Source organism: Notolepis coatsorum (genome assembly GCF_963971535.1).
Source record: "Notolepis coatsorum genome assembly, chromosome: 5".
Taxonomy (NCBI): domain Eukaryota; kingdom Metazoa; phylum Chordata; class Actinopteri; order Aulopiformes; family Paralepididae; genus Notolepis; species Notolepis coatsorum.
In genome coordinates, this window is record NC_140169.1 from 106,168,573 (window position 1) to 106,183,481 (window position 14,909).

Consider the following 14,909-nt stretch of genomic DNA (forward strand, 5'->3'; position numbering starts at 1 on the left):
ATCTCTCCTCTCTCTCTCTCTATCTCTCTCTCCCTCTCTCTATCTGTCTCTCTCCCTCTCTCTCTCTCCTGCTCTATCTCTCTCTCTCTCTCTCTCTCTCTCCCCTAAGTTATCTGCCAGTGCAGGTGGTGAGTGACTGTCACTCAAAGCGCATTGCGAGTATGGGCGGAGCCCAGCCAAAAACAGCTTGGAATCTGGAAGTGCAGAAACTGCTGCTCTACAGTACTTGATTAGAAATCCAAAACAATGATTTTGTAGAAGGGTGGATTATCCCTACTTTATGAGAGTGGATATGAACTGTCACCAGGTAGTGGGAGCACAGCAGATCTGGGTCCGGCTGAGTCCCCGACTGTTGTGTAGTTGTACTAGAATTGGGATTTAGCAGAGGGAGCGGATGGGGCCTAGGATTTACTAACCTAGGGGTTATATGCTGGCACTTCTTGCCCTCCAGGGCGACTGTAGTAATTCCCCAAACACCCACACTTCCCCTAATACGTCCCACACCCTCTCACCCCCGGTGGCAGTAATGGTAGATGATATAATTTCTCCCCAAAGCAGTACCTTTCCTTGTTGACTGGTGGAGACCTGTACAGAGCACCTGCCCCAATTACACATAAGCCGTGGATAAGAAGGGGTTAAACGATAATGCACATTAATCAAAAAGAAGGTTAAGCAAGAATGCACATTAATTCACACGCACACAGTGGTCCCATTTATACGCCTCTCCTTTTACTGAAGGTTACATGTATCTGCATGAACAAGTCCCTGTAAGGGTTAATAGGCCTGTGTTCATGTACAAATAACGAGGAGGTTAGCAGGACGCTCCGGGAGCCACACAGTGGGAAACAACTTATTTCTACAATGGTGCCATATGCACCGCACGATAACACAACACATGCAATAGAGTGGGCCCACACTGAAACAAAATACCATATAAGTGCCGGCATTACCAAAATAATAAAGTTGGGGCGCCCTTAGTCACTGGTGCACGTGCCAGCTCAAAGTACCTCATCCTCTTCGCCCTTAGAGGGCATGCTATCGAAAAGGGAATGTTCGCCAATAATGTTCCAGGGCGCTTGGAGCGCTAACAGTACCTGTTGGGAGTGTACCAACCGAGTGCTGGCCTGCTCCCGCAACGAATGTCTGTGACGCGAGTTGGCCGTCGAACGGTCCCGTGGTGGTCACCTGTGATAGCAAGGGAGCTGGCTGGGCTGACGTTAGGCAGGCGACTCGCTGGACTGGCGGTCGGCTAGGAGAATGCTGGAGGCGGGTGCAGTCCGGAGACGTCTGCTGCGGTGTCTGCTCCGAGAGTTGGAAGACGGCGGAGCGACGCGTGAGCTAACTGGGCTAGCAGGCCTATACTTGAAACTAAGCTCTGGTCAGTGTTCTTCCGACTATACATTCCTATTAGGGATGTCCGATATTATCGGCCGACCAATATTATCGTCCGATATCGGCAGTAAAATGTGAAAAAAAGAAAAAAACAATAACAATATTTGTTATATATATATCCAGTGAAATTATTAGTTACCTGAAATTATTCAGTTTTTTGGGGGGGGAAACCCTGCATATATCGGTATCGGTTGATATCGGTTGATATCGGTATCGGAAATTAAGAGTTGGACAATATCGGAATATCTAGCTCCTCCTTCATACCAGCTTCTTCCTCACCTGTCTTGGCCAGCCCAACGTCGCACCAGCTCCCCCCGGCGACAGTCCAGCGCCATGTCCCACTACTGAATGTCAATATTAGAGTATGAAGAATCAAAACGGGTCATCCAGTTACACAGCGTTATCATAAAAACAGTTAGAGCACAATGAATACAGTTAGACACATTGAATTACTGTTGGACATATTCACGTGTCTACAATTAAAAAAAAAATGTGTTCCATAGACTCACAGGAATTGTGTAAAATTGCCCAAATAGTGAAAGAAATAGTAAGATAATTCCCCTTTAAGTTAAAAGTGAAAACCATTAAGGGAAAGCTGTGATGTAGGCAAGCCCAGAATAAGAATTCAGAGGCCTCTGGGCCAGACTCTTGTGGAGGCCCCCACAGCCACACACACATGTGCACGCCCGCACAGTGGTGTTTTTTTTATATGTAAAACATTGGTGGGGCAGCCACCAACCAAGGCTACATACCAGGCAAACTACAGTAGTCAAAATTACAGTAATCCTGCTACTGATGCGTTTTTAACACGTCAACAAACAGCTATCCATCGAGAGAGAGAAAGTATAGTTGAGGACTTTTTTTTAAGTATTGAAAATTAATTATATTCCCTGTCTGCCAAAGTTATTGACAGGGTACCACACAATATATTATACTTTATTGTTCAGCTAAAAACAAGCCTACAAACATCACAAAACAAACTGGTCAGACTACTGCTTGACCTTACTCCTAAAACCCACCTCACCCCTGCCCATTTTGACAACCTAGGATGGCTTAGAGTAGACGACAGAGTACAGCAACTTGCAATGGGCCTGGTCTACAAGATACACGACACCACTAAGATACCCATGTACATGTCGAAATACTTCCCACAGGTCAGTGAATACCACGACCATACCACGACCACAACACCAGAGGGAGTTCCACAAATCATGTTCAACCCAGATTCGGCTCAAACAAGGGACTAAACACGTTTAGCAATTATGCCACAACAATGTGGAACGCCCTATACAATGTGAATCCCTACCCTCCTTCAAAACCGCTCTCAAAGAGCACCTACGGGTGGCTGAAATTAAAAACTGGACCCTGTAAATGTCCAAACCCCCGCCCCCACCAAACCCCCTCCAATGTACAGTTTCTTCCCCTTCGAATGTATATATTTTCTCATGATCTATGTCTCTTATACAGTACTGTATACTTGTATGTCTTGTATGTCATAAATGTATCATAAAACAGTACTGTATATCTGTATGTCATGTATGTCATAAGTGTCATGAGTCATAAGTGTCATGATGAAATGAAAAAGTATTTTTCTGGTCTGCATCCCCATAACAATTGTGTGTATTGAGCTGTACTGTAGTGTACCCATTCTGCAATCTATTAATACAATTTTCAATCAATCAATATTTTTAAGGAACAGCAGTACTGTTAGGCTACTGCTGGCCATTCATCAAGCGAGACATTGCTGATTGTTTATTTATTTTACAAGACAAGACTATGACTACCAACTGCCTAGCCAGCCATGTATCAATCTTGGATGTATTGATAACGTTACCACACTGACTGTATCGATGGCTTTAACTACTGTAGCTACAGTAGCAAGCCAAGTTACTTACTTACTTAATTTTGAACGAAGTTGGAAGTTGTTGCGTCTCCATCTGTGATTTCGACCCGCACGTTTTGCGTACTGCAATTCGTTTTTTGTTGACTGATTGATTGATTGATTGATTGATTGATTGATTGATTGATTGATTGATTGATTGATTGATTGATTGATTGATTGATTGATTGATTGAAAAGTTTATTAACAGATTGCAGAATGGGTACAGTACAGTACAGCTCAATACATACAATTGTTAAGAGGATGCAGACCTGAGAAAGACTTTCGTCTTGTTTCCATCAGGGTCCCCCATTTTCAATTCATCATATGACACACACAACATACAGATAGACAGTACTGCTACATCTATACATTTATGACATTCCAGATTTTCAAATACAGTACTGTTTGTGATACTAAAAAAATTCAGAAAAAGAGTGTATATACATTTGACATAGGGGGGGGGACACTGTACATTGGAATACTGACATACATTTGACATAGAAACTGTACATTGGAGGAGGTTGGGTAGGTGGGGTGGGGTTGGGTGGGGCTGTACATTGGAGGTGGGGGGGGGGGGTTGGGTACATTGGAATACTGACAAAGCCATGCTTGGTCTTTATTGTACAACTGGGTTAGGACATTTGTAGGGGCCAGTTTTGAATTGCAGTCTCCCGTAGGTGTTCTTTGAGAGTGTTTTTGAAGGTGGGTAGTGATTCACATTCCTTTACAGCTTTGGGTAGGGTGTTCCACATTGATGTGGCATAATTACGAAACGTGTTTAGTCCCTTGTTTGAGCCGAATCTGGGTTTTACATGATTTGTGGAGCTCCCTCTGGTGTTGTGATCGTGGTATTCACTGACCTTTGGGAAGTATTTTGACATGTACATGGGTACCTTGGTCGTGTAGTGTATCTTGTAGACCAGGCCCATTGCAAGTTGCTGTACTCTGTCGTCTACTCTAAGCCATCCTAGGTTGGCAAAGTGTGCAGGGGTGAGGTGGGTTCTAGGAGTCAGGTCAAGCAGTAGTCTGACTAGTTTGTTTTGAGATGTTTGTAATTTGGTTTTTAGTGCCTTTGAGGTGCTTTGGTACCATGAGGTGCAAGCATACCACCACATAGTTTTTATAAGCAAACGAAGCAATCTTTGGTATCATTTTTGCCTGGATCCGTCGTTCTGAATTGTAACGTTACTTCTTCTCTCGCGCAAATTGATTGGATGCTGTCAGATTGTTTCAAACAAAGTGATAGGCTCTTTGAGCCAAGACACAATTTACATTTAACTAAAACGTTATTTTCTTTGTGCTCAACAAAAGACAAATAGTGAGAATATCAAATATCCATGTGTAAAAACTCGACTAGTGGGGTCCGCCATGACAGTTTAGACTGCAGCAGTAAACAAAACACGCCCACAGCATCAGCGTGTCTCGGCAGGTGACACAGGACTCACCCCCTCATATCAAACATAATCAATCATATTTTTATTTGCAATACAAAAAATGTAATAAAAAATTCTTAAAGCAGAGCTATTTAATAACATACAGTACATACAACATACAGTACATCTTTCCTACATTGAAATGGTTTTACTAACTTGGCATTACTAAACTGGCATGTATGTAGGAAGCAGCTTCATTGGAAGGAATATTAAACAGCACAGAATTATGATGCCGTTTTTTTTCAATTTGACTCAGCAGTTGCAAGTGGGCTTATACGGTACGTCGGATTGGGATCAGGGGCAGGAAAACTAGGATTGGGACGTCCCTGACTGTTACTGTAGTATTGAATTGAGAGTTCCCTCCTCATGTCTTTTTCTCTTTCTCTCATGCCTCTAGAGGTTGATAAAGAAGGTAGGTATAACTCCTGTTGTTAACCCCTCAATGGTTCAAAGAAGCTGCTCAATGAAAATACCACTATTTTTTTCTTTCTTTTCCCTTTCTTTTCTTTTTTCTTTTACTTAAATGATCATTCCAAAGATTTTTGATCCATATCCAGTTTTTCTAACATCTGGCATTATGTTGATTGCTTCTGACCCCGGTCATCAACTATCGAGTGAGTTGATGTTATATGCGCTTGAGTCAGCAGAGCTCTCTCCCAGCCTGTAATAAAATTTGTCAGGGCATTTGCGTACAAAAAAAAAACATCCTCATAAGCGCCAATATATTTGTTTTTTTACACCGATATACACTTTCTAGTGATCTAGCGGCCATTTTGCTCTTATGTCATGTTTCTCATGTCTATTGATCACATTTGGATTGGTTGAACATTTTATAAGTCTAAATAGACTTAGACTTGTAGTTTAGTCTTAACTACAGTGAGATAATTTAATTGTTAAAAAGGACTTATTTTTCTGCTTTTGTGGATGTTCTGCTCTGATGGATTGGATTTCAGGCCTAAAAACACAACTGGACGAGATTTGCATAGGAATTGATAGTGAAGTATGATGTCCGACGATGGAATTTTTTTTGTGCAGGTCGAAAATAACTGGAATTATCATTTAATGTCTCTCCCCCCCCCCCCCCCTCCTCCAAACACATTTCCTCATGCATGGTGCTACAAAGAAAGTACTTCTATTCATCTACAGAATGGGAAATCTCTCCAACCATTCTCATCTATGTTGTTTGAGTTTGCGTCTCTTGGAAGAACGACCGTTTGACTGTGTGTTTTTTTTTTGTTTGTTGTTGATCTTCTTTGCTTTCGTGATGTTGTATGGAGTGGTGGCATCTCATTTTCAAAGGGCTCTTTTACACTCACGACCAGAAAGGCTCCAATTCCCTCAGGATTTCCCAAGCCCAAGTATGCCAAAAGGGATTCCCCCTCAGTGGGCAGATGTAGTAAAATAGACATAGATCATACAGACTATAATATAGACAGCTGAAACGATGAAACTCTGTAAAGTTCAGTCTCTTTAGTCTTTATGGTAATCGGATCAGACATCTCCAGCAAGCCGCTATCTTGATGTTACCGCCATCCGCCCTGTGCAGATAGGCCCAGGTCACTAAGCCAAATAGCCGGACTATGTCAGAACTTGGATGCTACACCACTGAGATTTAGCCTCCGATGCAGCCAAGAATTTGGTTGGTTCTTCCTTGTCCTTTAGTATTTATTCACTGTCTGTAGGCTACTTTTATTTTATACTGTATCAGTCTTATGTAAGTATAAGTTTATATACATCTTTATTCTCAGGGTACTTGCAGGGTACTGTTGATTTTCCCTTGGTTACTTGGTAAAACAAGAATTTGGGCTCATTCTGCTGCTGCACCTGTACCACACCTCTCTAAAAGAACGTTGGCTAAACGCCCAACCCAAAAGAATCCCACTAAATCCAACCGGACAGGTGCTAGAAAAACAGCCTACCCAAGTTCATCTTTTTGCGTCAGATCCCATACAGTCTAATCCAGGGGTTCTCAAACTGTTTTATACCACCACCCCATTTTATTTAGGAATTTTTTTGGCGACCCCACACTTATAGTATCACGTAATTTCAACGTGGAATTAAGGAATATCAAAATAAAAGCACACGTTGTTGAACTTGATCGTGCATATTTATTAGAACATTTTATTACAGCACTATGTTATCAATACACATTTATTAAACGAGGCATATTTAGCCAAAATATGTTGCCAGAACAAAAGAACATTTAATTAAATTATAAAAAAAAATAATTATATTATTATTCTTTTTTTGCCAATGCGCGACCACACTGTCACCTACCCGCGACCCCACTTTGGGCCGCGACCCGTAGTTTGAGAACCGCTGGCTCTAATCAACAGTATCTACCGTGTGTTCCCTGTTTGGTCCCTGGCAGGCGGCTCAAGGCGGCGGACACCGGACCCTGCTCTACGGTCACGCCATCCTCCTGAGGCACTCCTTCAGCGGCATGGTGAGCATCACCGGGGGAGGGCTGCTGTGGGAGGAGCCTCTGCTGGGGGTGGGGCCTCTGCTGGGGGATGAGCATCACCGGGGGAGGGCTGCTGTAGCTTGATATCGCTGGCGGCAGAGATGGCAAACAAAAAGGCATTTTCGATTAACCCTTTATACCACAGTATACCAAAGGGTTAACCCTTTCACTGCCACATGACCAAGGGTTAACCCTTTCACTACCGCACTACAGAAGGTTAACCCTGTCACTACCACACAATACGAAGGTTAACCCTTTCACTGCCACACGACCAAGGGTAACCGTCTGTAGTGTGGTAGTGAAAGGGTTAACCTTCTGTAGTGCGGTAGTGAAATGGTTAATCCTAAAGAGAACTCGTTCTGTTTCTCTTGTCAAGTATATGTGGGAGATGAGGAATAATTCCAGGGTGTTGGATTTCTTTTTATCCGATCCTAAATTCATGAATTTGTGATGAAACTTGTCTCAGAGCATCTCTGCTCATAACGCTGACTCGTGTCTTCCTCTCAACAGTACCTGACCTGTTTGAATACATCAAGGTCCCTGACAGACAAGCTGTCCTTTGATGTAGGATTACAAGAGGATTCAACAGGTAACACTGTAACAAGCCCTTACTAGGCCAGTTCTGGAGTATTACTGCAATTAACCCTTCAGATGTATGTTTTACAAGATTGTGACATTAATGTTGGCATGTTCAGTTCTCAACATGCTAATCTCCAGATTGTACACACAAGGTTAATATGACTCAGTCTTCCTGAATAGCCGTTTTCAGGTTGGACTCCCCTGAGATGGACTCATTATTATTTGGGGGGAATGTATGATGAGGAGCCAGCGCTGCTATATTACCGCATGGTGACGGGTGACTTTTGAAATACAAAGAAGAAAGTTCCAGAGCCATTTATCAACTTCCAGCGCTTCTTCAAGCCACTCAGACTGGCTTGGCTTCCACAGATCAGGGCTATTTTTATGCTTCATGTCGCCCAAAATAGATATAGGCTCTTTATCAACATGAAGGACTACTCAAAATGGCAACCGCAAGTCTGTACAACTACAAGCCTATAGACCAACACAAAACTGTTTTATCATCAGTTTTTAAATGTATACATTAAAGCTGCACTATGGAAGAGTGACACCCTGTGGCCTTGAAAGGTAACTGCACTGTGTTTACACATGGCGGATGAGAGAAAACGGCTACAAATAAATAAGTTTCTTCAAGCAAGGTGACTTTAGGCACTGTTTTGCATGCTTGTCGTTCACATTTTGATGCGGCACTGGTCGTGCTCGACCAGAAGATTTTCTTTTGTTCAGCCGCAAACTCGGCCCAACTCAGTGATATAGCTGGGTAAATTTTTTCTTCTTCTTTTGAACAACAACCACGTGTATATATATGTTATTTGATAGTTTTTCCTTTTTTCCGATATTCTTATTCATTATTCATCCGGGGACCTCGGTGTTACCATAGGGAATGAGTCTGAGGTCGCCAAAGTGCAATACCGGCCGCATCTAGCTAGACGGCGGTATCAAGCACCCTTTCAAATCTTGTATCTTGGCCAATGTGCAATGGCCAGATGTCTACGGGGGCTCTTTTCTTTGTCGGGCAAATGGAGCGGTTATAACGATCGGATTGAGAAGCGTCAAATGCTCCCGATGCATGATGTGTGGTGGATTACGTTGGCGACACGATCGACACCAATACTAAGTCTCGCGATTAGATCATTGGAATATTCTTTTTGGGGTACATCCTAGTGAAGGTAAGGGCTATATGATATCAATCCTGCGTTGATCCAACCATGTCTTCACTTCGATCGCAACATGTGTGTGTAACGTTACTCTACAACGTATGCCGTTGGTGACGATCAAAGCATCAAAAAACTACCCCCCCACCCTTTCATGCATTCATGATGAAACATAATACCTATGATATAGATTTTATCTGGGAAGAGTAGCGCGTACAGGCAAGAAACGGCAATGTTTATAGTAGAATTGACGTATAATGCTATTACTCAGCATTTCGGGAATTACCCCAGACCACGCTATAACTATACTTATATTCACCACGGTATAACACGGGAACGTATGGATGAAAATATTCAATGGCCCATAGTATTGTATCCATAGCTATAACATAGAATATAGTTATAGCTCTACAAACAAGGTGACGCACTTCTATCTTTTAAAGCGTGGCACTGCTAGAGCGGGACCCGTCTAATCCCCTGCGGTCAATGAGTTAATACGCATGTGTGAAAGGATGGGGTACTAGTAGCCTGTGTGTGTGTCTGTCTGTCTGTCTGTCTGTAGGAGAGGCAATCTGGTGGACCATTCATCCTGCTTCCAAGCAGAGGTCAGAGGGAGAGAAAGTAAGAATCGGAGACGACCTCATCCTGGTCAGCGTGTCCACTGAGAGATACCTGGTAAGCAACATCCAACACCTTGTCCAACTCTCATGGCTACCTGGGCGTTCTTTTTACCCTGAAGCATCACACAGTACTATCCAAAGTTTGACTGGTGTACCGTCTCTTATAGAGTAAAATATACACCAGGATTTAACTAAATGATAGTCGTGTACCAACAAGCTGCACAGGATCACAGGGTAGGTCGTTGATTATCATTTCACATAAGGATCAGTTACCAGGTCCAGCTTCTGACCTCCTGTAAACACCACCTGAATTATTAACGATTCTGGTTCTCAACATTAGCATTCTAGTCTTGTACTGGCTGTGTGAACCCGCCTCTGTGCCACAGGGACTGTGTACAGAGTCAGTAACTGCTACAGGGACTGTGTACAGAGTCAGTAACTGCTACAGGGACTGTGTACAGAGTCAGTAACTGCTACAGGGACTGTGTACAGAGTCAGTAACTGCTACAGGGACTGTGTACAGAGTCAGTAACTGCTACAGGGACTGTGTACACTGTACAGAGTCAGTAACTGCTACAGGGACTGTGTACAGAGTCAGTAACTGGCTGCTACAGGGACTGTGTACAGAGTCAGTAACTGCTACAGGGACTGTGTACAGAGTCAGTAACTGCTACAGGGACTGTGTACAGAGTCAGTAACTGGCTGCTACAGGGACTGTGTACAGAGTCAGTAACTGCTACAGGGACTGTGTACAGAGTCAGTAACCGCTACAGGGACTGTGTACAGAGTCAGTAACCGCTACAGGGACTGTGTACAGAGTCAGTAACCGCTACAGGGACTGTGTACAGAGTCAGTAACTGACTGCTACAGGGACTGTGTACAGAGTCAGTAACCGCTACAGGGACTGTGTACAGAGTCAGTAACCGCTACAGGGACTGTGATGTAACTGCTACAGGGACTGTGTACAGAGTCAGTAACTGACTGCTACAGGGACTGTGTACAGAGTCAGTAACTGGCTGCTACAGGGACTGTGTACAGAGTCAGTAACTGCTACAGGGACTGCGTACAGAGTCAGTAACTGCTACAGGGACTGCGTACAGAGTCAGTAACTGCTACAGGGACTTTGTACAGAGTCAGTAACTGGTTCACTCAAAAAATTGTAATGACCCGCCTGGATGCACTTCCTCCCAATCTTCTCCAAGAACTCACCACGGACAGATCAAAGCACCCTCTTCCCAAAAATAGTCAAGTGTTTATTCCATAATTAATTGTTTGTTCACTAGCTCTGTTTTTTCGTAACCACACGCTTCTGATCACCTTGGTGCATGCAACAAAATAATGCCAGACACCTGGCAACTACGACGAAATAATAGCCAACACCTGGGTTGTTTAGCTGATTTAGCCAGGCGTAAGGCGTTATTTCCTTGTAGCGTGCATGCGCCAAGTTGATCAGAAGCGTGTGGTAAGGAAAAAGCAGAGCTGGTGAACAAACACAGACCTGTTGTGTTTATCACATCCCAGATCATCTCTTATCTCTCTATCTCTGTCTGTTAGTGTCAGCTCTCACTTGGTTTACATTTTCCTCCTTTTGTTTTTTTCTGGGCTAATTTATTTAGCTGCCATTGCATTTTTATGTTGGAACAGAATTGGCTGCATCAGAGCCTTTAGGGGAACATTATAAATGCTAAATGAGGAGGGAGAGGGGGGATGGTTTTGGAGAAAGCATGCGCCCTAACGACCTCCCTGCCCCGAGCAGAGCAGAGCAGGCTAGATCCAGTGACTCTCTCCACGCTTCACATTTAGCCTCTGAATCTTCTATAGTCTTGTCTTGCTCGGTCTCACTGCAGGCAACCCCACAGTGACGAGGCAATTCAGGGGGAGACTCAAAATGACTATCTGTAATGAACATCTGATTAACGGCGAAACATTCCTATACATTTCTTTAAACAATCTCATGAGAGACATCTATCTAACTTATGGCACTTAACGAGAGACATCTATGACACTTAATGTGCTCCTCCCTATGGAGAGCTACAGCGCGCTGCCAAACTTGATGAACTTAGCTTGATAGGGAGAGAGAGGTAAAGGGGAAAGAGAGAGATAGAGTGAGGTAGGGAGAGAGAGAGAGAGAGAGAGAGGGAGAGAGAGAGAGGGAGAGAGAGGGGATGAGAACAATGACAGAGAAAGAGAGAGAGGAAGAGAGAGAACGAGATAAGGAAGACAATGACAGAGAAAGAAAGAGAGAGAGGAAGAGAGAGAACGAGATAAGGAAGTCAATGACAGAGAGAGAGGTTGGGAGGGAGGGAGGGAGGGAGGGAGGGAGGGAGAGAGAGAGAGGAAAATGTTGGAACGAGAGAAAGATGCAAGAGGGTGAGAAGGAGAGATAAACATGGCAAGAGGGGAGAGAGAGAAAGAGACAGAGAGAAAGATGGCACAAAAAAGAGAAATAGATGGCAAGAGGGAAAGAGAGAGATAGAGAGAGAGAGAGAGAGAGAGAGAGAGAGAGAGAGAGAGAGAGAGAGAGAGAGAGAGAGAGAGAGAGAGAGAGAGAGAGAGAGAGAGAGATGTGCCAAGCATGTAATAGAGAGAGCATTGGCTTCTGGGGTCAGCTCTGGCCACTTCACTTTAGGAAGGGGACATATCCAATTAAAGCAAAGCTGGAACACTGCCAGACCTCCATCTCATCCAGCGGGAACTCTTCACCTGATTCATCCCCGACGAAAACATAGCTGTTGTAGAATAGAATACAGAGATATGACACATCTAGCAGTCTAACTCCATTACTCACAACCATTCATTCAATCTTTATTTATACTCGATAATACACTGAGTAATTAAACTCATTTACAGTGCCGTCGAGATGTTACATACACAAGTGTCACAGTGTGTTCATAAATATAAAGACATCAGACAATCAGAATAATTGAGAGCACATTTTAAAATACATTAAAAAAAAATAATAAAACATCTTTTAAAAAGAATAAAATAGCTCAAAATTAAAACAGAGGTAATAATTTAAAAACAATTACATATTGTGGTGACCTGATTGGTCATTAAGGTTCTAAACCGACCCATAGACACTAGAGTGTCTAGTTTCAGTGTTTCCTGCAGGGTATTCCATGATGTAGGGGCAAAAAAGCCAAAAGCAGATCTACCATGTTCAGTACAAACTCTAGGCACTCTAAGTGTAAGCCAAAAACTGGATCGTGTACGACAGGGTCCAGTGGTCCATTCCAATAAAGAACTAATATAATTTGGACAATCTCTAATTATGGCTTTATAGATAAAAAGATTGCAATGCAACTTACGTCTCTCTGCCAGAGAGGCCCACCTGACCTTATTATATAGGATACAATGGTGAGTACCATAACTATCACCGGTGATAAATCTAATGGCTGAATGATAAACAGAGTCTAAGGGCTTAAGAGTGGAAGCCGCTGCATGTCTATAAATCATATCTCCGTAATCCAAAACAGATAGGAATACTGCTTCAACAACTCTCTTTCTACTAATCATAGGGAAGTTGGCTCTATTTCTATACAAAAAGCCAATCTTTTTCCGTAATTTACTGGCGAGAACGCCCACATGATATTTAAATGTAAGTCCTTCATCAATCCAAATACCAAGGTATTTGTATTCTGAAACTCTCTCGATATAAGAACTGTTCAGAGTCGATATATGCAAGTCACTATAAACAATATTTTTGGCTTTGGAAAACAACATGAATTTAGTTTTACTGGCATTAAGCACCAATTTTAGACTAATAAGTGCATCTTGCAGGGCGTCAAAGGAGAGTTGTAAATATTTAGTGGCCAGTTGCACAGAATCAGCAGTACAATAGAGAACTGTGTCATCCGCGTAAAGGTGGCTTTGACAGCTGCTCAGAGATGAGACAATATTATTAATATAAATGGTAAATAAGACCGGGCCGAGGATTGATCCCTGTGGAACACCTTTTGTGATGGGTAGAAGCTCTGATTGGGCATTTCCCATTTTCACACACTGAAATCTTTCTGTTAAATAGTTTTGAAACCAACTGCAAGCACCTGTATCAAAGCCAACACTCTGCAATCTTTGTAAGAGGAGAAGGTGGTCAACAGTATCAAACGCCTTAGACAAATCTACAAACAGGGCAGCACAATGCTTTCCTTTGTCAAGGGCTGATACAATGTCATTTATAACTACAGTAGCCGCCGAGATTGTACTGTGTTTTTCTCTAAAACCAGATTGTGTGGGTTTAATATAGAGTGTTTTGTGATGAATGTTTTAAGTTGGTTGTTTACCAATGACTCCAGGATTTTTGCTAGACAGGATAACTTGGAGATTGGTCTGTAATTATTTAGGTCACTTTTATCCCCCCCTTTATGCAAGGGGGTCACATGGGCTGTTTTCCAGGCAACAGGAACCACACCTGTTAGTAGTGAAAGATTAAATATGTGCGTTATTGGCTTTGAAACCAATGGTGCAGCTAGTTTGAGGAAAAAAGGATCCAACCCATCCTCTCCAGTTGATTTCCTGGTATCCATGAGAGTGATGATGCTACCCTGTCTTCGACACAGTGTGTTTTTTGTTGTTGGTGTCGGTGGGGTTACTTTGTCTCTTATCGGCAGGGATTAAACTGGTACTGGGCGTCTCCCTGGGCTGCGCTAATTATAATAGCGATAGCCAGCTGTAGGATACAATGGATCTGCGCATCCGCCGTATGTACGCCAACTCATGAGTCCCGTTCATAGTGCAACGGGAGTCCATCCAAGTGTTTCAGACGGAGGAAATCATTGTATAGCACCACAGCACAGGGACGCAGCACTGCTGTGTAGTCCGCAGCCATACTGAGGTTTGAGACAAAGCTGTTTTTCAGCTCTTTGCCAAACCTTCCTCCACCGCATCGTGCACACACTGTATATGCCCTTCACTAGTGCTGTATTGCATGTATATCGTGTAATGTCTCTCTCTCTCTCTCTCTCTCTCTCTCTGCATATATCGGTATCGGTTGATATCGGAATTGGACAATATCGGTATATCGGATATGGTAAAAAAGCCAATATCGAACATCCCTAGTCAAAATTAAATGTATGATCAGTAAAAAAAAAGCTTGTTTTTGGTTCTTGGCCTGCTGGCATCCCTTCTTTCAACCAAACCATCGCACGCACACCACACACACACACACACACACACACACACACACACACACACACAACACACACACACACACACACACACACACACACACACACACACACACACACACACACAATACTCACTCTCTCTCTCTCTCTCTCTCTCTCTCTCTCTCTCTCTCTCTCTCTCTCTCTCTCTCTCTCGCGTGTGCTTCTCTCCCCCTCTCTGTCGAACACCCCTCCCACAGTCTTCCTCCAGTCTCTCTCT

The 14,909-nt window shown here is 43.2% G+C and overlaps 1 protein-coding gene across 1 annotated transcript in view; it reads left to right on the forward strand.

The window, feature by feature from the left end:
- The window catches only part of ryr3 (ryanodine receptor 3), a gene marked incomplete at its 5' end in the record, with an annotated part of 238,000 nt that overhangs the window by 98,361 nt on the left and 124,730 nt on the right, over positions 1-14,909 (forward strand). Inside the window, 5 exons of the mRNA XM_084314212.1 lie at positions 5,105-5,119; positions 7,079-7,153; positions 7,682-7,760; positions 9,467-9,579; positions 9,911-9,986. Coding sequence (XP_084170338.1) covers positions 5,105-5,119; positions 7,079-7,153; positions 7,682-7,760; positions 9,467-9,579; positions 9,911-9,986 — 358 coding nt within the window. The remainder of the gene's footprint in view (positions 1-5,104; positions 5,120-7,078; positions 7,154-7,681; positions 7,761-9,466; positions 9,580-9,910; positions 9,987-14,909) is intronic.